The 26,227-nt window shown below is 42.3% G+C and overlaps 1 protein-coding gene across 1 annotated transcript in view; it reads left to right on the top strand.

Annotated features, from left to right (window-relative positions):
- Window positions 1–6,273: 6,273 nt before the first annotated feature.
- Window positions 6,274–26,227, top strand: part of LOC117343406 (solute carrier family 28 member 3-like) — a 43,837-nt gene continuing 23,883 nt past the window's right edge. Inside the window, exons 1-5 of the mRNA XM_033905748.1 lie at window positions 6,274–6,437; window positions 6,660–6,813; window positions 14,404–14,595; window positions 17,884–18,045; window positions 21,265–21,390. Coding sequence (XP_033761639.1) covers window positions 6,274–6,437; window positions 6,660–6,813; window positions 14,404–14,595; window positions 17,884–18,045; window positions 21,265–21,390 — 798 coding nt within the window. The remainder of the gene's footprint in view (window positions 6,438–6,659; window positions 6,814–14,403; window positions 14,596–17,883; window positions 18,046–21,264; window positions 21,391–26,227) is intronic.

The raw sequence follows: 26,227 nt of genomic DNA, 5'->3' as shown, positions 1-26,227 counted from the left end.
CAAAATAAGTCTTATCAAGAAGTAGATATTTTTGTCAGAAATGTTCACCGCTGACGACATGCGGGTAGTATGTAAGAAACGCAAAGCTGGTGGGTATGATAGTCTGGTCTACGATCACAGATCTGGTGGGTATAATAGCCTGGTCTATAATCACAAGGCTGGTGGGTATGATAGCCTGGTTTACGATCACAAAACTGGTGGGTATGATAGCCTGGTTTACGATCACAACGCTGGTGGGTATGATAGCCTGGTTTACGATCACAACGCTGGTGGGTATGATAGCCTGGTTTACGATCACAAGGCTGGTGGGTATGATAGCCTGGTCTACGATCACAAAACTGGTGGGTATGATAGTCTGGTCTACGATCACAAGGCTGGTGGGTATGATAGCCTGGTTTACGATCACAAAGCTGGTGGGTATGATAGCCTGGTCTACGATCACAAAACTGGTGGGTATGATAGTCTGGTCTACGATCACAAAACTGGTGGGTATGATAGCCTGGTCTACGATCACAAAACTGGTGGGTATGATAGCCTGGTTTACGATCACAAAGCTGGTGGGTATGATGGCCTGGTCTACGATCACAAAGCTGGTGGGTATGATAGCCTGGTCTACGATCCCAACGTTGGTGGGTATGATAGCCTGGTCTACGATCACAAAGCTTGTGGGTATGATGGCCTGGTCTATGATCACAAAGCTGGTGGGTACGATAGCCTGGTCTACGATCACAAAGCTGGTGGGTACGATAGCCTGGTCTACGATCACAATTTGGTGGGTATGATAGTCTGGTCTACGATCACAAAGTTGATGGGTATGATGGCCTGGTCTACGATAACAAAGTTGATGGGTATGATAGCCTGGTCTACGATCACAAAGCTGGTGGGTATGATGACCTGGTGTATGATCACAAAGCTGGTGGGTATGATAGCCTGGTCTACGATCCCAAAGCTGGTGGGTATGATAGCCTGGTCTACGATCATAAAGCTGGTGGGTATGATAGCCTGGTCTACGATCACAAAGCTGGTGGGTATGATAGTCTGGTCTACGATCACAAAGCTAGTGGGTATGATAGTCTGGTATACGATCACAAAGCTGGTGGGTATAATAGCCTGGTCTACGATCACAAAGCTGGTGGGTATGATAGCCTGGTCTACGATCACAAAGCTGGTGGGTATGATAGCCTGGTCTACGATCACAAAGCTGGTGGGTATGATAGCCTGGTCTACGATCACAAAGCTGGTGGGTATGATAGCCTGGTCTATAATCACAAAGTTGGTGGGTATGATAGCCTGGTTTACGATCACAAGGCTGGTGGGTATGATAGCCCGGTCTATAATCACAAAGCTGGTGGGTATGATAGCCTGGTCTACGATCACAAAACTGGTGGGTATGATAGCCTGGTCTACGATCACAAATTTAGTGGGTATGATAGCCTGGTCTACGATCACAAAACTGGTGGGTATGATAGCCTGGTCTACGATCACAAAGTCGTTGGGTATGATAGCCTGGTCTACGATCACAAAGCTGGTGGGTATGATAGTCTGGTCTACGATCACAAAGTCGTTGGGTATGATAGTCTGGTCTACGATCACAAAGCTGGTGGGTATGATAGTCTGGTCTACGAACACAAAGCTGGTGGGTATGATAGTCTGGTCTACGAACACAAAGCTGGTGGGTATGATAGCCTGGTCTACGATCATAAAGCTGGTGGGTATGATAGTCTGGTCTACGATCACAAAGCTGGTGGGTATGATAGTCTGGTCTACGATCATAAAGCTGGTATGTTTGCATAGATGTCGTCACGGTACACCTATATAGATGTCGTCACGGTACACCTATATAGATGTCATCACGGTACACCTATATAGATGTCATCACGGTACACCTATATAGATGTCGTCACGATACACCTGTATAGGTATCGTCACGATACACCTTTATAGATGTCGTCACGGTACACCTGTATATATGTCGTCACGGTACACCTGTATAGATGTGGTCACGGTACACCTATATTTATGTCATCACGGTACACCCGTATAGGTACCGTCACGGTACACCTGTATAGATGATGTTTGATCTAAGAGACAATATACTTTTACATTTTAAAAGCTGGTCACTTGTTGTACATTACTAATTGCGGTACGATCCTACAGATACACAGCTCTAAAGAAATGCAGGTTGACATTTTGCCAATAGATTGAATATATTCCTCTTTAGTTCACGTGTAAGTAGACATGGGTCGGTCAGCCCTGTCACTCATTGCCACGTTATTAAGTGTAAATCAAAGCGTATCACGTCCAGTGTATCTTCGAACTCACTCAATGCTTGTTTACCATTAGACAAAATGTCTTGTCCCTCAATGAATGTTGGAAATGCCGACAGTGAATGGCACCATTTACCGATAATAGAGGAAAGGACTGACCACTCCTGTACGGTATGTTAAACTTTGTATACATGCATCATGATGACGTAGCTAGGACAGATTATGTAATCCTCTATATTAACACTACATTACGCCTATATCATGGTTTTATTCACGCAGAGTCAAGGATATGACAATGCAACACAATGTCCACGTGACGTTATTGAATTTTTCGATGTGGCGTCATTGCATTATGCCGTGACGTCATTGTATTTTTTGCTAGCACGTGCTTTGTCATACCCGAGGGGTTGACAGATAACTCATACCCTAGGGGTGACAAATATCTAACATCTTAGGGGTGACAGATCTAGATATCTAACATCCTAGGGTTGACAGATATCTAACATCCTAGGGTTGACAGATATCTAACATCCTAAGGGTGACAGATATCTAACATCCTAGGGTTGACAGATATCTAACATCCTAGGGTTGACAGACATCTAACACCCTAGGGTTGACAGATATCTAACATCCTAGGGTTGACAGATATCTAACATCCTAGGGGTGACAGATATCTAACATCCTAGGGTTGACAGATATCTAACATCCTAGGGTTGACAGATATCTAACATCCTAGGGGTGACAGATATCTAACATCCTAAGGGTGACAGATATCTAACACCCTAAAGGTGACAGATATCTAACACCCTAGGAGTGACGTAGATCTAACACCCTAGGGGTGACATAGATCTAACACCCTAGGGGTGACAGATATCTAACATCCTAGGGTTGACAGATATCTAACATCCTAGGGGTGACAGATATCTAACATCATAGGGGTGACAGATATCTAACACCCTAAAGGTGACAGATATCTAACACCCTAGGAGTGACATAGATCTAACATCCTAGGGTTGATAGATATCTAACAGCCTAGGGTTGACAGATATCTAACATCCTAGGGTTGACAGATATCTAACATCCTAGGGGTGACAGATATCTAACACCCTAGGAGTGACATAGATCTAACACCCTAGGGGTGACATAGATCTAACACCCTAGGGTTGACAGATATCTAACACCCTAGGGGTGACAGATATCTAACATCCTAGGGGTGACAGATATCTAACACCCTAGGGGTAACAGAGAAAACATACCCGGGAGGTCAACATAGATATCACACCCTAGAGGATGACAGAGAAATTATGAACAAATAAAATAATATACAAGTCTTGGAATGATGGTATAATCTCTTTTATAATCCAAACAATGATAGGTAGAGAATTATGTTTATAAGGAGATGCTGCGCGAAACTAAATACCAATGAACTAATTCCGACTTGGCCAACTGCGAAGTATACAGTATTTTATAATTATTCATTTTATTCTCTTTACACCTGCATGACACACAATTGTTTATGCACATTTATTTAAATATGAATGCTTAAAGTAATCACGGTATCTACAATATACATGTCTCAGTACAACACAGGGGTTTGTCATTGTTGACACGGTAAGCAGTAAGATATCCGATCAGAGGATTTTCCTTTGTTTGCAATACATAGATATACATCGCTAACGAATTTTGTTAAACAATGTTTGACATTGTTTACGCTATAACGAATTTAATGTTAAACGTTATAACTAATTCTAACACGATTCGTTTGCAACACGTGTTTTGATTGGTTACGGGCCATGTTCTAATCTGCGATAGAACCATGATCTATCGTGTTTAGCCACGCCCCGTTTTTAATCAAAACAATATGGCGTCAAGTTCGACTCGTAGCGAAATTTAACACTCTGCACCATTTATGATTGATGATCCATGAGATTGGAATCGAAAGTGAAGAAATCGAAAAGAATGAATTAACTTAATAAATTTAACAAAAATCGTTAGCATCATTCTTACCGTCATTTATTGATTGAAACGTTCGTTTCGTCCGTGTGTAGGCATCTCTAGCCAAGTAAAATGCGAAATGAAATGGAACAAGTGCACACAACTTCACATAACGATTGAGCCTGTAGAAACATATCAACACTGACTTTGTCAAAACGCCCATGTCGTTATGCATACTGCATAACGACATGTAAATCCAAATATGTCGTTAAATCTTCGGTAACAGGACTTTCACAACGATCCAAATACACCGCTTCGTCAACATACAGATCGAACTCTCGCCGGTATAGGCGTGGCCAATTGACCGACTTTAAAAGCTTCTTTCTGATTGGTCAATCCGTCACAGTATGACACGTCACTAGTGGAGGTCACAGTACTTAACAGCGTACTTGTAGCGATGCAAAACAATGTTTCTAAATATATGCGATAGTAAACGTGTTAGAATGGGGATAGTACGTTGTTTTTCGTGGCTATACTGGCGATTAGAACATGAAATTTGGTTTAATCTCTCGACCCATCGGTCTCGAGTTCAAACCAAATTCCATGTCCTAATCGCCAGTATAGTCACTCAAAACAACGTACTATCCCCTAATTCGATATTATACAATGTTTGCCATTATTGAGGTTATAACGAATTAGATGCTATACATTGTTTGACATTATTGAGGTTATAACGAATTAGATGCTATACATTGTTTGACATTGTTTACGCTATAACGAATTAGATGTTGTTATACATTGTTTGACATTGTTGAGGCTATAACTTTGACGTTTATTTAAGCATTGAACTGTGAAAACTGTTCAAAGCTTATATTTACATTCCTTCTACTTTAAAAAAAATAATTTAAATACAGTACTATAATTCATATTTAAAATTCATAATTCCCGCCTTACCAGTCAGCAGATTTTTTGTCAGTCGTTGGAACAGCCGGAACATGGTCGCGTGCTTTTTGGCAAACAAAATAGTTTATAATTTTTTTTGTAAAAACCTCAATTTTGTTAAACATTTTATTATTAACGTAATGCGCAAATGTTTTATAACAAATAATGTTGACAAACTAATTTGTCGTTAAACTTAATTTTCCTGGATATTGTAGTTCCGGTTTGTGTTGTATTAATACGCTGATAAGTGTAGCGCGTGATGGATAGCATTTAAACGTACATCAATGCCAGAGCTCTCAAACAGACTATATAGTGACAATGCCAGACAAATGTAAATATAACGAATTATACGAGGGATGATTGATATGTTGTGACCCTCGTATTGAAGGAGGTACTGAATAGCCCTACTATTCTGTGACTATATATGGACGTGTACCCAAGGAAAGGTCTCATTTGGTTAGTTTATATCGACGTATTTTCATTTGCTCTGCATTGTCACTATATACTTTACCAAACAAAAGAGAAAGTTATCAGATTTTAATTCTAACAAAATTCCCATTTGTGTAGTGATATTTAGCTCAATGTTCGTGACGTCATCACTAAATGACGTCGTTTTGTCTGACGTCACTATATATAGTTCGTTGAAATAAACACAAAATCGTCAATTGAATTAATTTCAACATTTTAAAATGTTGAAATTAATTCAATTTGTGATTTTGTGTTTATTTCAACGAACTTTATTTTTGCCGAGAACGGCCGCACGTTATTCAATGTGTCTGCAATTTTGTGAGAATTAAAGGACAAAAAACTTTTCAAAGAAGACAATCAATTTGAATTTATCATACATTGTTTGCCATTTCTGTCACCATAAGGAAGTATATGTTTTAACTGACCGTTACTCTTTGCAGACGATAAAAAGAATTAAATTTTACTCCACTATTTGATTCAGGACATCGATGTGACTATAAACCTTCCACTGTCTCACAGCCAAACTTCAGGACAGACTAAATCTCGTGTGAAAGTCCTACAGACCGCCATCTCTGACTTATACCGGAAATGGTACGTCTTCTGGTGGAGGACGGTCTACACGTTGTTGGTGACAGCTTACTTTGTATATTTCTGTTACGCCATGTTTCACAAGTTTGGGGATGAAGGTTCGATTCGGCTCCTGGTGTGTACCGTCTTGGTCACCACTTTCTTCGTTGTAAAATTTATCTACAAACGATTCGATGCCAGCAACTGTTGTTTTGGTTTCCCTCTAGACCGCAACAAATCGCAAAGGATGTTCGATGCGTAAGTATTACTTAGAGGTTGAACGTAGATATGTTGGGGATATCCTGATAGACAAAGTTAAAGTTATATATAAGAAAGATAAAAAAGAAGGTGTACTATCTGTATACTACAACCAATACCTGTAATATGTAATCTCTATACCAACAATACATGTACCTGTAGTGTTTATTTTCCCTATACATGTACAACGAAACCTTGCTCGCTTTTTGTCTTTGTCTTCAGATTTCGGACACCTCTTGCAATTGGAACAGCTTTGTTTATCGTCATCTATATAATAATGGACATCTCCATGGAAACACCCAGGAATCTGACATCTTTGACGGGAGTCGTGTTCTTTGTTATCGCTCTCTTTGTATTTTCGCACGACCCATCAGGGGTAAGATCTGTACACACGACCCATCAGGGGTAAGATCTGTACACACGACCATCAGGGGTAAGATCTGTACACACGACCATCAGGGGTAAGATCTGTACACACGACCCATCAGGGGTAAGATCTATACACACGACCCATCAGGGGTAAGATCTGTACACACGACCCATCAGGGGTAAGATCTGTACACACGACCCATCAGGGGTAAGATCTGTACACACGACCCATCAGGGGTAAGATCTGTACACGGCCCTTCGGGGTAAGATCTGTACACACGACCCATCAGGGGTGAGATCTATACACACGGCCCATCAGGGGTAAGATCTGTACACACGACCCATCAGGGGTAAGATCTATACACACGGCCCATCAGGGGTAAGATCTGTACACACGACCCATCAGGGTAAGATCTGTACACACGACCCATCAGGGGTAAGATCTGTACACACGACCCATCAGGGGTAAGATCTATACACACGACCCGTCAGGGGTAAGATCTATACACACGACCCGTCAGGGGTAAGATCTGTACACACGACCCATCAGGGGTAAGATCTGTACACACGACCGATCAGGGGTTAGATCTGTACACACGACCCATCAGGGGTAAGATCTGTACATACGACCCATCAGGGGTAAGATTTGTACACACGACCCATCAGGGGTAAGATTTGTACACACGACCCATCAGGGGTAAGATTTGTACACACGACCCATCAGGGGTAAGATCTATACACACGAACCATCAGGGGTAAGATCTATACACGCGACCCATCAGGGGTAAGATCTGTACACACGACCCATCAGGGGTAAGATCTGTACACACGACCCATCAGGGGTAAGATCTATACACGCGACCCATCAGGGGTAAGATCTATACACACCACCCGTCAGGGGTAAGATCTATACACACGACCCATCAGGGGTAAGATCTATATACACGACCCATCAGGGGTAAGATCTATATACACGACCCATCAGGGGTAAGATCTGTACACACGGCCCATCAGGGGTAAGATCTGTACACACGACCCATCAGGGGTAAGATCTGTACACACGACCCATCAGGGGTAAGATCTGTACACACGGCCCATCAGGGGTAAGATCTGTACACACGACCCATCAGGGGTAAGATCTGTACACACGACCCAACAGGGGTAAGATATGTACACACGACCCAACAGGGGTAAAATATATACACACGACCCATCAGGGGTAAGATATGTACACACGACCCATCAGGGGTAAGATTTGTACACACGACCCATCAGGTGTAAGATATGTACACACGACCCATCAGGTGTAAGATCTGTACACACGACCCATCAGGGGTAAGATCTGTACACACGACCCATCAGGGGTAAGATCTATACACACGACCCATCAGGGGTAAGATATATACACACGACCCATCAGGGGTAAGATCTGTACACACGACCCATCAGGGGTAAGATCTATACACACGACCCATCAGGGGTAAGATATATACACACGACCCATCAGGGGTAAGATCTGTACACACGACCCATCAGGGATAGGATCTGTACACACGACCCATCAGGGGTAAGATTTGTACACACGACCCATCAGGTGTAAGATCTGTACACACGACCCATCAGGGGTAAGATATGTACACACGACCCATCAGGGGTAAGATCTGTACACACGACCCAACAGGGGTAAGATCTGTACACACGACCCATCAGGGGTAAGATCTATACACACGACCCATCAGGGGTAAGATATATACACACGACCCATCAGGGGTAAGATCTGTACACACGACCCATCAGGGGTAAGATCTATACACACGACCCATCAGGGGTAAGATATGTACACACGACCCATCAGGGGTAAGATCTGTACACACGACCCATCAGGGGTAAGATCTATACACACGACCCATCAGGGGTAAGATCTGTACACACGACCCATCAGGGGTAAGATCTGTACACACGACCCATCAGAGGTAAGATCTGTACACACGACCCATCAGGTGTAAGATCTGTACACACGACCCATCAGGGGTAAGATTTGTATACACACGACCCATCAGGTGTAAGATCTATACACACGACCCATCAGGGGTAAGATCTATACACACGACCCTTCAGGGGTAAGATCTGTATACACGACCCATCCAGGGTAAGATCTATACACACGACCCTTCAGGGGTAAGATCTGTACACTCGACCATCAGGGGTAAGATCTATACACACGACCAATCAGGGGTAAGATCTATACACACGACCCATCAGGGGTAAGATCTGTACACACGACCCAACAGGGGTAAGATATGTACACACGGCCCATCAGGGGTAAGATCTGTACACACGACCCATCAGGGGTAAGATCTGTACACACGACCCATCAGGGGTAAGATCTGTACACAAGACCCATCAGAGGTACATGTACATTTTGTAAGATCTGTACACACGACCCATCAGGGGTAAGATCTATACACACGACCCATCAGGGGTAAGATCTGTACACACGACCCATCAGGGGTAAGATCTATACACACGACCCATCAGGGGTAAGATCTATACACACGACCCATGAGGGGTAAGATCTGTACACACGACCCATCAAGGTAAGATCTGTACACCCGACCCATCAGGGGTAAGATCTATACACACGACCCATCAGGGGTAAGATCTGTACACACGACCCATCAGGGGTAAGATCTATACACACGACCCATCAGGGGTAAGATCTGTACACACGACCCATCAGGGGTAAGATCTATACACACGACCCATCAGGGGTAAGATCTGTACACACGACCCAACAGGGGTAAGATCTGTACACACGACCCAACAGGGGTAAGATCTGTACACACGACCCATCAGGGGTAAGATCTATACACACGACCCATCAGGGTAAGATATGTACACACGACCCATCAGGGGTAAGATCTGTACACACGACCCATCAGGGGTAAGATCTATATACACGACCCATCAGGGGTAAGATCTGTACACACGACCCATCAGGGGTAAGATATGTACACACGCCCCATCAGGGGTAAGATATGTTCACACGACCCATCAGGGGTAAGATATGTACACACGACCCATCAGGGGTAAGATCTATACACACTACCCATCAGGGGTAAGATCTATACACACGACCCATCAGGGGTAAGATCTGTACACACGACCCAACAGGGGTAAGATCTATACACACGACCCATCAGGGGTAAGATATGTACACACGACCCAACAGGGGTAAGATCTGTACACACGACCCATCAGGGGTAAGATCTATACACACGACCCATCAGGGGTAAGATCTGTACACACGACCCAACAGGGGTAAGATATGTACACACGACCCAACAGGGGTAAGATCTGTACACACGACCCATCAGGGGTAAGATCTATACACACGACCCATCAGGGGTAAGATATGTACACACGACCCATCAGGGGTAAGATCTGTACACACGAACCATCAGGGGTAAGATCTATATACACGACCCATCAGGGGTAAGATCTATACACACGACCCATGAGGGGTAAGATCTGTACACACGACCCATCAGGGGTAAGATCTGTACACACGACCCATCAGGGGTAAGATCTATACACACGACCCATCAGGGGTAAGATCTGTACACACGACCCAACAGGGGTAAGATCTGTACACACGACCCAACAGGGGTAAGATCTGTACACACGACCCATCAGGGGTAAGATCTATACACACGACCCATCAGGGGTAAGATCTGTACACACGACCCAACAGGGGTAAGATCTGTACACACGACCCATCGGGGTAAGATCTATACACACGACCCATCAGGGGTAAGATCTGTACACACGACCCAACAGGGGTAAGATCTATACACACGACCCATCAGGGGTAAGATCTGTACACACGACCCATCAGGGGTAAGATCTATACACACGACCCAACAGGGGTAAGATCTGTACACACGACCCATCGGGGTAAGATCTGTACACACGACCCATCAGGGGTAAGATCTGTACACACGACCCATCAGGGGTAAGATCTGTACACACGACCCATCAGGGGTAAGATCTATACACACGACCCATCAGGGATAAGATCTGTACACACGACCCATCAGGTGTAAGATCTGTACACACGACCCATCAGGGGTAAGATTTGTACACACAACACATCAGGGGTAAGATCTGTTCACACAACCCATTGGGGGTAAGATCTGTACACACGACCCATCAGGGGTAAGATATGTACACACGACCCGTCAGGGGTAAGATCTGTACACACGACCCATCAGGGGTAAGATCTATACACACGACCCGTCAGGGGTAAGATCTATACACACGACCCATCAGGGGTAGGATCTATACACGCGACCCATCAGGGGTAAGATCTATACACACGACCCATCAGGGGTAAGATTTGTACACACGACCCATCCGGGGTAAGATCTGTACACACGACCCATCAGGGGTAAGATCTGTACACACGACCCATCAGGGGTAAGATCTATACTCAACATCCATCAGGGGTAAGATCTATACACACGACCCTTCAGGGGTAAGATCTGTACACACGACCCTTCAGGGGTAAGATCTGTACACACGACCCTTCAGGGGTAAGATCTGTACACACGACCCTTCAGGGGTAAGATCTATACACAACACCCATCAGGGGTAAGATCTATACACGCGACCCATCAGGGGTAAGATCTATACACGCGACCCATCAGGGGTAAGATCTGTACACACGACCCATCAGAGGTAAGATCTGTACACACGACCCATCAGGGGTAAGATCTGTACACAAGACCCATCAGGGGTAAGATCTGTACACACGACCCATCAGGGGTAAGATCTGTACACACGATCTATCAGATGTAAGATCTGTACACACGACCCATCCAGGGTAAGATCTATACACACGACCCTTCAGGGGTAAGATCTGTACACACGACCCATCAGGGGTAAGATATGTACACACGACCCATCAGGGGTAAGATCTATACACAACACCCATCAGGGGTAAGATCTATATACACGACCAATCAGGGGTAAGATCTGTACACACAACCCATCAGGGGTAAGATCTGTACACACGACCCAACAGGGGTAAGATATGTACACACGACCCATCAGGGGTAAGATCTGTACACACGACCCATCAGGGGTAAGATCTGTACACACGACCCATCGGGGTAAGATATGTACACACGACCCATCGGGGTAAGATCTGTACACACGACCCATCAGGGGTAAGATATGTACACACGGCCCATCAGGGGTAAGATCTGTACACACGACCCATCAGGGGTAAGATCTGTACACACGACCCATCAGATGTAAGATCTGTACACACGACCCATCAGGGGTAAGATATGTACACACGACCCATCGGGGTAAGATCTGTACACACGACCCATCAGGGGTAAGATATGTACACACGGCCCATCAGGGGTAAGATCTGTACACACGACCCATCAGGGGTAAGATCTGTACACACGACCCATCTGGGGTAAGATCTGTACACACGACCCATCAGGGGTAAGATCTGTACACACGACCCATCAGGGGTAAGATCTGTACACACGACCCATCAGGGGTAAGATATGTACACACGACCCATCAGGGGTAAGATATGTATACACGACCCATCAGGGGTAAGATATGTACACACGACCCATCAGGGGTAAGATCTGTACACACGACCCATCAGGGGGAAGATCTGTATACACGACCCATCAGGGGTAAGATCTGTACACACGACCCATCAGGGGTAAGATCTGTACACACGACCCATCAGGGGTAAGATCTGTACACACGACCCATCAGGGGTAAGATATGTACAAACGACCCATCAGGGGTAAGATATATATACACGACCCATTAGGGGTAAGATCTGTACACACTACCCATCAGGGGTAAGATCTGTACACACTACCCATCAGGGGTAAGATCTGCACGCCCGACCCATCAGGGGTAAGATCTGTACACACGACCCATCAGGGGTAAGATTTGTACACACGACCCATCAGGGGTAAGATCTGTACACACGACCCATCAGGGGTAAGACATACACACACGGCCCTTCAGGGGTAAGATCTGTACACACGACCCATCAGGGGTAAGATATGTACACACGACCCATCAGGGGTTAGATCTATACACACGACCCAACAGGGATAAGATCTGTACACACGACCCATCAGGGGTAAGATCTGTACACACGACCCATCAGGGGTAAGATCTGTACACACGACCCATCAGGGGTAAGATCTGTACACACGACCCATCAGGGGTAAGATCTGTACACACGACCCATCAGGGGTAAGATCTATATACACGACCCATCAGGGGTAAGATCTGTACACACGACCCATCAGGGGTAAGATCTGTACACACGACCCATCAGGGGTAAGATCTGTACACACGACCCATCAGGGGTAAGATCTGTACACACGACCCATCAGAGGTAAGATCTGTAAACACGACCCATCAGAGGTAAGATCTATACACACGACCCGTCAGGGGTAAGATCTATACACACGACCCATCAGGGGTAAGATCTATATACACGACCCATCAGAGGTAAGATCTGTACACACGACCCATCAGGGGTAAGATCTGTACACACGACCCATCAGGGGTAAGATCTGTACACACGACCCTTCAGGGGTAAGATCTATACACACGACCCACCAGGGGTAAGATCTGTACACACGACCCATCAGGGGTAAGATGTGTACACACGACCCATCAGGGGTAAGATCTGTACACACGATCCATCAGGGGTAAGATCTGTACACACGACCCATCAGGGGTAAGATCTGTACACACGACCCATCAGGGGTAAGATCTGTATACACGACCCATCAGGGGTAAGATCTGTACACACGACCCATCAGGGGTAAGATCTGTACACACGACCCATCAGGGGTAAGATCTGTACACACGACCCATCAGGGGTAAGATCTGTATACACGACCCATCAGGGGTAAGATCTGTACACACGACCCATCAGGGGTAAGATCTATACACACGACCCATCAGGGGTAAGATCTGTACACACGACCCATCAGGGGTAAGATCTGTACACACGACCCAACAGGGGTAAGATCTGTACACACCACCCATCAGGGGTAAGTTCTATACACACGACCCATCAGGGGTAAGATCTGTACACACGACCCATCAGGGGTAAGATCTGTACACACGACCCAACAGGGGTAAGATCTGTACACACGACCCATCAGGGGTAAGATCTGTACACACGACCCATCAGGGGTAATATCTGTACACACGACCCATCGGGGGTAAGATCTGTACACACGACCCATCAGGGGTAAGATCTATACACACGACCCATCAGGGGTAAGATCTGTATTATATTGCTGAGAAAAGATATTAATGTTGGTGAAATATTCGTAAAAGAAAATCTTAAACAAATTAATTAACATTTACCTTTATATCTATTCTAATCATATAAATAAGTATACTACACTTACCTATGAACAAGTATTGGAAACATCAATTTTAACTTTGAAAATATGTTAATATGTACGTTTAAGACTCCCAGTTTATGACAAATTTGTATCGAACTAAAGCTGTACTTTTATTGAAGGTGAAGTGGCGTCCTGTATTTTGGGGCTTGGCCCTCCAATTCCTGTTTGCTCTGCTCATCCTGAGGTGGCATTTCGGCCTCCAGGCGTTTAAGTGGCTTGGGCAGCGTGTCTATGAATTCCTTTCCTACACCGACAAAGGCTCAATGTTCGTTTTTGGAGAGAAGTACACAGATCATTTCTTTGCATTTAAGGTAACCACGTGTCTTAAGGTAACCCAGTGTTTAAGGTAACCCAGATTTAAGGTAACTCTGTGTTTAAGGTAACCCAGTGTTTAAGGTATCCCAGTGTTTAAGGTAATCCAATGTTTAAGGTAAACTAGTGTTTAAGGTAACCCGGTGTCTTAAGGTAACCCAGTGTTTAAGGTAACCCAGTGTTTAAGGTAACCCAGTGTTTAAGGTAACCCAGTGTTAAAGGTAAACCGGTGTCTTAAGGTAACCCAGAGTTTAAGGTAACCCCATGTATGTAAGGTAACCCCGTGTCTATAAGGTAACCCCATGTCTATAAGGTAACCATGTGTCTATAAGGTAACCCTGGGTCTTAAGGTAACCCTGTGCCTTTCAGGTAATCCATATGTGTGTGATTTGTAAAGAAGATGAGATATTCCATTCAGACCCTACCTAATCCACATGTGTGCAATTTGTAAAGAAGATGACATATCTCATTCAGACCCTACCTAATCCACATGTTTGTAATTTGTAGAGGAGATGAGATATTCCATTCAGACCCTACCTAATCCACATGTGTGTGATTTGTAGAGGAGATGAGATATTCCATTCAGACCCTACCTAATCCACATGTGTGTAATTTGTAGAGGAGATGAGATATTCCATTCAGACCCTACCTAATCCACATGTGTGTAATTTGTAGAGGAGATGATATATTCCATTCAGACCCAACCTAATCCACATGTGTGTGATTTGTAGAGGAGATGAGATATTCCATTCAGACCCTACCTAATCCACATGTGTGTAATTTGAAGAGAAGATGAGATATTCCATTCAGACCCTACCTAATCCACATGTGTGTAATTTGTAGAGGAGATGAGATATTCCATTCAGACCCTACCTAATCCACATGTGTGTAATTTGTAGAGGAGATGAGATATTCCATTCAGACCCTACCTAATCCACATGTTTGTAATTTGTAGAGGAGATGAGATACATTTGTATCTAATGAAGACCCTACCTAATCCACATGTGTGTGATTTGTAGAGAAGATGAGATATTCCATTCAGACCCTACCTAATCCACATGTGTGTGATTTTTAGAGGAGATGACATATCTCGTTCAGACCCTACCTAATCCACATGTGTGTGATTTGAAGAGAAGATCTGATATTCCATTCAGACCCAACCTAATCCACATGTGTGTAATTTGTAGAGGAGATGAGATATTCCATTCAGACCCTACCTAATCCACATGTGTGTAATTTGTAGAGGAGATGAGATATTCCATTCAGACCCTACCTAATCCACATGTGTGTGATTTGTAGAGGAGATGAGATATTCCATTCAGACCCTACCTAATCCACATGTGTGTGATTTGTAGAGGAGATGAGATATTCCATTCAGACTCTACCTAATCCACATGTCTGTAATGTACAACCATTGTTGTCAGTATTTAGCCTGATAATAAGTTGTAAACTACAGCGTACAGTAACTGACGCATTGATCACAGGTTCGAAATGTCAAGTCTTTGAGCAACCAGAGCCAGGTTTTTTCATAATTGCTCGTTTTGTCTCTTTCAGTTCATAATTTCTTGTTTTCCCTATTATTCGAATCAATATCTTCCTAGACTAATTAATTTTCATCGGAAATACAATCCGAAATAACTTGATGTTAATAACTACAGTTGTATGCTAAGAAATCTTAATATCCTGGCTTTTATCCGAGAGTATGAGGTCGACATGTTTTTAACATTAAGGTTCATGTAAAAATAAAATCCAGTGATATCTTACAAGCATATATTTACACTTGCAAAGTTTTGTCACTATATAACAATACCAGACCGATTTGCTTACCATTCTTGCATGGAAACATTGACCTTTGAACTTGCGTATGAAAATATGACAGGCTACGGGAACTACTTTCGCTAAGCACATGGCTTTGTTTACATTTACAATTTAAGTTACAAAGGGTTATTTTCTAATTTGAAATCTAAATAACATGTTTGATAATATTAAATATGATAATCTATCAAAATGTTTTTGTTATTTATGTTAATATCATAATAAAAACTATTTTTTTACCGCGGAAAAAAAGTCTCAATTTGTTGTGAAGCGCCACAATTGACTGTTCTAATAATTGACTCCTCCCACTGTGTCCGACTTTTATATGATTTTTTTTATTTACAAAGAAAAAATATTGTAATCACAAAGACTTATAGAAACAACATCCGTAAGTGTAAATATAGGGATTGGATTTCACTTTTATGTGAACCATGCTTTTATGGAGCAATTCCTCTAAGAATATATTCTAAATGGGCGAACCATAGAATATATTCTTAGAGGAATTGCTCCATAAAAGCATGGTTAACATAAAAGTGAAATCCAATCTCTATATATTTGCTACAGGCCCTGACAGTGGTAGTACATGTATATATATTTACACTGTATATGTTTATATTTGTTACAGGCCCTGACGGTGGTAGTACATGTATATATATTTACACTGTATATGTTTATATTTGCTACAGGCCCTGACAGTGGTAGTACATGTATATATATTTACACTATATATGTTTATATTTGTTACAGGCCCTGACGGTGGTAGTACATGTATATATATTTACACTATATATGTTTATATTTGTTACAGGCCCTGACGGTGGTAGTATGTATATATATTTACACTATATATGTTTATATTTGTTACAGGCCCTGACGGTGGTAGTGTTTATATTTACAATGTATATGTTTATATTTGTTACAGGCCCTGACGGTGGTAGTGTTTATATTTACACTGTATATGTTTATATTTGTTACAGGCCCTGACGGTGGTAGTGTTTAAATTTACACTGTATATGTTTATATTTGTTACAGGCCCTGACGGTGGTAGTGTTTATATTTACACTGTATATGTTTATATTTACTACAGGCCCTGACGGTGGTAGTGTTTATATTTACACTGTATATGTTTATATTTACTACAGGCCCTCACGGTGGTAGTGTTTATATTTACACTGTATATGTTTATATTTACTACAGGCCCTCACGGTGGTAGTGTTTATATTTACACTGTATATGTTTATATTTACTACAGGCCCTGACGGTGGTAGTGTATATATTTACACTGTATATGTTTATATTTGTTACAGGCCCTGACGGTGGTAGTGTATATATTTACACTGTATATGTTTATATTTGTAACAGGCCCTGACGGTGGTAGTGTTTTTATTTACACTGTATATGTTTATATTTGTTACAGGCCCTCACGGTGGTAGTGTTAATATTTACACTGTATATGTTTATATTTGTTACAGGCCCTGACGGTGGTAGTGTTTTTCAGTACCACCGTATCCGTCCTCTATTACCTGGGCGTCATGCAGTTCATCATCTGTAACATCGCCCGCTTCATGGCCTCCACTCTCGGCACTTCGCCCACTGAGTCGCTAAACGCAGCTGCCAACATATTTATTGGACACGTAAATATCGAACACCTGTGGCCTCCTGGCTGACACAGTAAGATAACTATAACTCGGTACTATTGTGCGCACTTTAATGGCCATTTGCTTCTGTGATATCGTCAGCTTTGTCGGAATACTGGCACAGTACATTAACGACAGATTCCTAATACAGTGTTAACACCAACCTCGAGAATCTTCCTTATACACACTGCGTAACCTTTTAAATGTCGAAAAGGCATCAAAAGGCTAAACATGTTTACCAATGTTTCAAATCTATGACGTAAATTGCACAAAATTTCAGCGCAAAGGGTGTTAAGTGCGAGAGGCGCCTAATATAGGATAACTTTCACAATTTGTCTCACTTATAGCACGTGTCCTCTTCTTTAGATGTAGATTAGAGGTTGTATCACTAGTACTGTCACGTGATAAACAAGGGTTCATAGAAAACTTTGTACTGTAAAAGTGGTTATTTTCGCGGGGGGTTGATTTCACGATTTCGATACATAAACTATACGCGCGGGGGTAATTTTCGCGATTGACCCACCTTCGTTCGTAGTTCGAGCTTACTCAAATTAACATCAAAATAATACACGTGTGGGAAATTTTCGCGATTAAAAGGAATCCGCGTAATTAGCGTAAATCCCCCCCCCCCCCCCCCCCCCCCCCCCCCCCCCCGCGTAAATTTCCACGTTTACAGTAATTACGACATTGCTGAAACCGTATTAGCCTGTAAATCGGGTATATATTTACTAGCGCAATCAAACGATAGTGAACACATTGAAATAATACGTCCGCCTTCCCTACCACTTGAACGTATTAACATCCACATATAAATCCGAGAATATTCGTTCCTTTGGCGGCCGCGGCACTTGTTTCGAATCTTTGTGCTTCAGAGTACGACGAACAAAAACCCAGGCTACCTAGAGTCTCAATAAGGAACTTGGAGCCAAATTGGTGATGAAGCAGGATACCTAGTGAATCGGCATCCTTGGTGCAAACATGATTTTTTTTTTTTGAGAATCCGATGTTCGCTGTACATGACCAAGATCCGATCCATTGGGAAAAACTTAAAGCATACGTGGGGGTGGGGAAACAAAAAAGGCTGGTGGAAACGATAATAACGAAACAAACAATACTGAAATATGAACGCATATCACGCCTGATCAAAATACTAGTATAACGCAGTATGTATGCAATTTTTAACATGTTTCTGGAATTTTGCATGAAAATAGAATATTCATTCATTATTATGTACATGTACCACTACATAATATATTATTTACAAAGTTTGAAAATATTTCAAATATTATAAATTCGCGTAATAAATTCAATATTGCAAGAAAATCGATGCAAGCATGCAAGCTACTCAAATTGCAAATGTTTACCGATGACCAATGTACAGGGCAACATTTCGAAAAATCTGGATTAATAAACAGTGAACACTTTTAAAATTTGACTTAACATATATAAACTGATATCATATTAAACAGAAAATGCATAATATACATTTTTGTACGATATTGATCGTGTTTTCCCCAATAGGTCTACACATCCTATAGTTTTCACGATTTTTACACGTGTACGGGCTTCCATACAGTTGAAAACCCGACAAAAATACGATACTCCTTCGAAGCCTTTCTTTAATAATTTCGTTAATAACTTTGAAAGGTGGCATACTGCAATCATATATGACCATCTTTAGATTATATACAGTGTACAGTGGTAGAGCTGAATTTTCAGAAAAATAACAGGTTTGGTTGCGTACCAGTTGAAGCGATTCGAAGTAAACAAACAAGCAGACGATGATCAAAACAAATTCTTTCCATATTTTTATTAATCTTGTTTTCAGAAAATCTCGTTGTAGACAGCATCTAAATCATTCTTAGTAACTATTTGAGAACTTACCATAGTAAACACAGCAGCAAACCAGCATTACGAAGATATAAAGTCATACGTCGAGATGTGATGTGCTACAACAATAAGCATCTGGTTATCTCCCTTACTGTGTACGGCAGCCCGCAACGGCAAACTGCGCAATACACAAATGCGCTGTATTTACATAACAAAATTAAACATGTTCCCCAACCAATATTTCCCGATATTTTTGATATGTTGTTTGTACACGTTTTCTGAATATTAAACAGAAGAAATAATTTCTATTGCATTTTTTTCGAAGATAAAACTTAATTTGACTGGACTAATAATCAATTCTACAAATTTGTAACTGTACATACAAACTGGGATCATTCAGTGTGTTATGATTTCTTTTCGTCTTGATTTTAAGCAGTAATTCATTTTGGGATTAGGGACCTAATTGGCTCAATCACTCTTAATGCAATCCAGGGAAGACTATATTCCACATTTATACGATCACCTTGTTATTAGTTATTATACCGATATACTCCTACATTACGGCGAGATGTAGATTTACGCTGGATTCGTTTAGTTAATGCATACGTACACAATGCAGGCTTGGGGTTGGTTGTCAGTAATTATGATCTATAAGCATAGGTCACGTGGTAAATTAAGTTGATATGAAATAGTTTCCGTGGATAAAAATATGCTTAATCGCATTATGGTTTCACTTCTACATATTTTATCGTTATATGAGGAAAATTACCTTGTATATGGTCGGAAACATTATGATTTTGTCATAATAAATGCTTAAATGTATTGTTGATAGCCTATTAAGTATAAACCTCGTCTTCAGGCTCATCCTCCATACAGCAAAGACAATACAATATTATTGAATCTTGCTTGTAACAAGCATTTTCATGGGCATAAACCGTTATGGGCTCATACGGCGGCGTGCAAATATTCCATAAATAAGAGTTGATTTCCACAGGGATTGTCTCCTGTGGATTAGATTATCACCACTCACCTGGACATGATGTGTATGTTGTAAATCTATAACACAAAACAGTTTGTACTCTATATAAACCGCTACTAGATGTCATAACAATGTATATTCAAGTTAATCCTTAGATACATAATGAAATATATTTACAAACGCATCTAAATACATGTGTTTATACACAAAATATCTAAACATTGATTATATTTTCACAAAATATAGGAATAGCTTATATAGATTAAAAATAACATATATTGTATTCAGTGATTGGGTTCTGTTTAAGAGAGAGGGCATTCATTGATCAGAATTAGGCTTAATTACTTATTAAGCCGTTCCTATTTTAGAGTGTGTCTCTTTTATTAATTAAGTCGTTTCTATTTCAGAGTGAGGCTCCTTTACTGATTAAACCATTTCTCCCGGATATGACGAACTCTGAGCTTCATGCTGTACTCACTGGAGGCTTTGCAACCATAGCGGGAACTGTCATGGCCGCCTATATCCTGATAAACGTACGTGAGGGAAACTGTGAAATAACAATATGTATAAATTGATGTTAAAGTAAACAATGGAGAATATATCCCATAGGACCTGTACCTTAGAAATGTGGAAATCTTTCATAGATGACAATAGTGGTTTGAAAGAGAAAATATCGAGAGTAAAACAACCTGTAATTCAAATTCAAAATCGAAAAACAAAAGGCATCAATTTAGACGGAGAACCTTGATAAGTAGAAGGATGATCAGACGAAGGGTCAACTGGTGACTTATTGATGCCTCGTTAGTGGGTATGAACAGGTATACTCACAATAACAAACAGTGAACAAACTAATTGAAATCTAGATCCTCACTTTTACTCCATTACATTAACATCTAACAACATCCTAAAAAGTAGTAATGCCAAGGTGACCTTTTTGATCAGCCAATCAAATGACTACTTCCAGAATCTTGGAAGTGAACTTTATATGTACGAATTACATGTAGCATGAGTAGAGTACATACAAAATCTGTCAATTTGTTTCAAGTCATTTCGTCCAACAAAGCATATAGTTTAAATAGTTTAATACTTGCTCTGTCGATATGGTTTGCTTCAGATGCAATGCTGTGACGAAATTGACAATTCGCCCTGAAAGTCGAATACACATCTCAGAGGTCATCAGAACGTGACCCCTTATAGGATGTTGTTAGATATTCATGTAACTTAGTGAGAACGAGGATCTAGATTTCAATTAGATTGTTCACTATTTAGTATTGTGTGTATACCTATACACTGTACATGTACATACCCACTAACGAGGCATCAATAAGTCACCAGTGGACCCCTCGTCTGATCATCCCTGTATTTTTCAAGGTTTTCCGCCTAAATTGATGCCTTTTGTGCTTATATTTAGAATTTGAATTTACATTTTAGTTCGATCAAGATTTCAATTTATTTGAGCAGTGAAGTGTGATAGACTGGTCCCATAGATGTGTAGTTGGAGAGGATTTCAGGGACTGATTAAAACTAAGCATCGTAAAAACAACGTACAGTATTAGATATTATGTTATTTTGTTACCAGTCAGCTCGACGACGATCGAGGGGATTGTGACGTCGCCAGGTCATGTCTGGCTGACCCTGTTATTGTCGCTTATCCAGTTGTAGCTGTTTATAAATAGATTCGCACGAGCATGCCTGGGGCGCAATCTCGGGTATATATTCGGGTGTCTGGCTCGCTCAGGGGGCAGTCGAACGGATTTGTTTCCGGAGGTGTGCCACATTTCAACAGGCCTTCGCTTAGCTGGATAGTTAGCAGAGGGGTACGTAAGCTTAGGCAGGGTCATAATGTTAGGTGGCGCGGGAGTCAAGCTCCTGTAAGATCATTCAGACAACACCCAGTCCTTGGTAACGTCATACAGACAACACCCAGTCCTGGGTAACATCATACAGACAACACTCTAGTCCTGGGTAACATCAAACAGACAACATTCAGTCCTGGGTAACATCACACAGACAACACCCAGTCCTGGGTAACATCATACAGACAACACCCAGTCCTGGGTAACATCATACAGACAACACCCAGTCCTGGGTAACATCATACAGACAACACTCAGTCCTGGGTAACATCATACAGACAACACCCAGCCCTGGGTAACATACAGACAACACCCAGTCCTGGGTAACATCATACAGACAACACTCAGTCCTGGGTAACGTCATACAGACAACACCCAGTCCTGGGTAACATCATACAGACAACACTCAGTCCTGGGCAACATCATACAGACAACACCCAGTCCTGGGTAACATCATACAGACAACACTCAGTCCTGGGTAACATCATACAGACAACACTCAGTCCTGGGTACATCATACAGACAACACACATTCCTGGGTAACATCATACAGACAACACTCAGTCCTGGGTAACATCATAGAGACAACATCCAGTCCTGGGTAACATCATACAGACATCACTCTGTCCTGGGTAACATCATACAGACAACACTCAGTCCTGGGTAACATCGTACAAACAACACCCAGTCCCGGGTAACATCATACAGACAACACCCAGTCCTGGGTAACATCATACAGACAACACTCAGTCCTGGGTAACATCATACAGACAACACTCAGTCCTGGGTAACATCATACAGACAACACCAAGTCCTGGGTAACATCGTACTGACAACACCCAGTCCTGGGTAACATCATACAGACAACACTCCAGTCCTAGGTAACATCATACAGACAACACTCAGTCCTGGGTAACATCATACAGACAACACTCAGTCCTGGGTAACATCATACAGACAACACCCAGTCCTGGGTAACATCATACAGACAACACTCAGTCCTGGGTAACATCATACAGACAACACTCAGTCCTGGGTAATATCATACAGACAACACTCCAGTCCGGGGTAACATACATACAACACCCAGTCCTGGGTAACGTCATACAGACAACACCCCGTCTTGGGTAACATCATACAGACAACACCCCGTCCTGTGTAACATCAAACAGACAACACTCAGTCCTAGGTAACATCATACAGACAACACCCAGTCCTAGGTAACATTATACAGACAACACTCCAGTCCTGTGTAACATCATACAGACAACAACCAGTCCTGGGTAACATCATACAGACAACATTCAGTCCTGGGTAACATCATACAGACAACACCAAGTCCTGGGTAACATCATACAGACAACACCCAGTCCTGGGTAACGTCATACAGACAACACCCAATCCTAGGTAACATCATACAGACAACACTCAGTCCTTGGTAACATCATACAGACAACGCCCAGTCCTGGGTAACATCATACAGACAACACCCAGTCCATGGTAACATCATACAGACAACACCCAGTCCATGGTAACATCATACAGACAACACTCAGTTCTGGGTAACATCATACAGACAACACTCAGTTCTGGGTAACATCATACAGACAACACCCAGTCCTGGGTAACATTATACAGACAACACCCAGTCCTTGGTAACATCATACAGACAACACACAGTCCTTGGTAACATCATACAGACAACACCCAGTCCTGGGTAACATCAAACAGACAACACCCAGTCCTGGGTAACATCATACAGACAACACCCAGTCCTGGGTAACATCAAACAGACAACACTCCAGTCCTGGCTTATTTAACGTCATACCCTTTAAACCTCGCGTGTTATTTGCTTTACCCGCGAATAGATTCACCGAGAAAGATGTTATTGTTATAAGCAATGTTTTCTAAAGTAATTTACATAATGTCTAAACTTATACATCGTATTATCCTGATCTTGTTAAGCAACGTTGTATATTGTTCCACGTCATAGCACACTGCTTTTAAGATATGCGATGTGATAAAGATTAAAACGATAATGAATGGCACGGTTGATTTCGATTAGATTAATAATATAGGCTTTTAAGGATATGGGACATGCTCACCTTTTGATCCAATCAAAAATGTTGTACCATCCGTGTACAGTGTATACTTTCACATTCAGAGACGTGGACAAGTCTCGGAACGCAACTTATTTTACTTCTATATATTTTTACGGTCTCTGTATATTAAAATTCATTTCGACAAATTTTCAATGCGTTTTCGTGACTTTGTTTAATACACATGTAGACGATAATTAGCTCGCCCACCCGGTGTTTAATACACCTGTAGACGATAATTAGCTCGCCCACCCGGTGTTTAATACACCTGTAGACGATAATTAGCTCGCCCACCCGGTGTTTAATACACCTGTAGACGATAATTAGCTCGGCCACCCGGTGTTTAATACACCTGTAGACGATAATTAGCTCGCCCACCCGGTGTTTAATACACATGTAGACGATGATTAGCTCGCCCACCCGGTGTTTAATACACCTGTAGACGATAATTAGCTCGGCCACCCGGTATTTAATACACATGTAGACGATAATTAGCTCGCCCACCCGGTGTTTAATACACATGTAGGCGATAATTAGCTCGCCCACCCGGTGTTTAATACACCTGTAGACGATAATTAGCTCGCCCACCCGGTGTTTAATAAACCTGTAGACGATAATTAGCTCGCCCACCCGGTGTTTAATACACCTGTAGACGATAATTAGCTCGCCCACCCGGTGTTTAATACACCTGTAGACGATAATTAGCTCGCCCACCCGGTGTTTAATACACCTGTAGACGATAATTAGCTCGCCCACCCGGTGTTTAATACACCTGTAGACGATAATTAGCTCGCCCACCCGGTGTTTAATACACCTGTAGACGATAATTAGCTCGCCCACCCGGTGTTTAATACACATGTAGACGATAATTAGCTCGCCCACCCGGTGTTTAATACACATGTAAACGATAATTAGCTCGCCCACCCGGTGTTTAATACACCTGTAGACGATAATTAGCTCGCCCACCCGGTGTTTAATACACCTGTAGACGATAATTAGCTCGCCCACCCGGTGTTTAATACACATGTAGACGATAATTAGCTCGCCCACCCGGTGTTTAATACACCTGTAGACGATAATTAGCTCGCCCAGCCGGTGTTTAATACACATGTAGACGATAATTAGCTCGCCCACCCGGTGTTTAATACACCTGTAGACGATAATTAGCTCGCCCACCCGGTGTTTAATACACATGTAGACGATAATTAGCTCGCCCACCCGGTGTTTAATACACATGTAGACGATAATTAGCTCGCCCACCCGGTGTTTAATACACATGTAGACGATAATTAGCTCGCCCACCCGGTGTTTAATACACCTGTAGACGATAATTAGCTCGCCCACCCGGTGTTTAATACACCTGTAGACGATAATTAGCTCGGCCACCCGGTGTTTAATACACCTGTAGACGATAA

This window comes from Pecten maximus, chromosome 15 (genome assembly GCF_902652985.1).
Source record: "Pecten maximus chromosome 15, xPecMax1.1, whole genome shotgun sequence".
Lineage (NCBI taxonomy): Eukaryota > Metazoa > Mollusca > Bivalvia > Pectinida > Pectinidae > Pecten > Pecten maximus.
The sequence above is the reverse complement of the archived record's forward strand: the minus strand, read 5'-3'. Positions and strand labels throughout refer to the sequence as shown.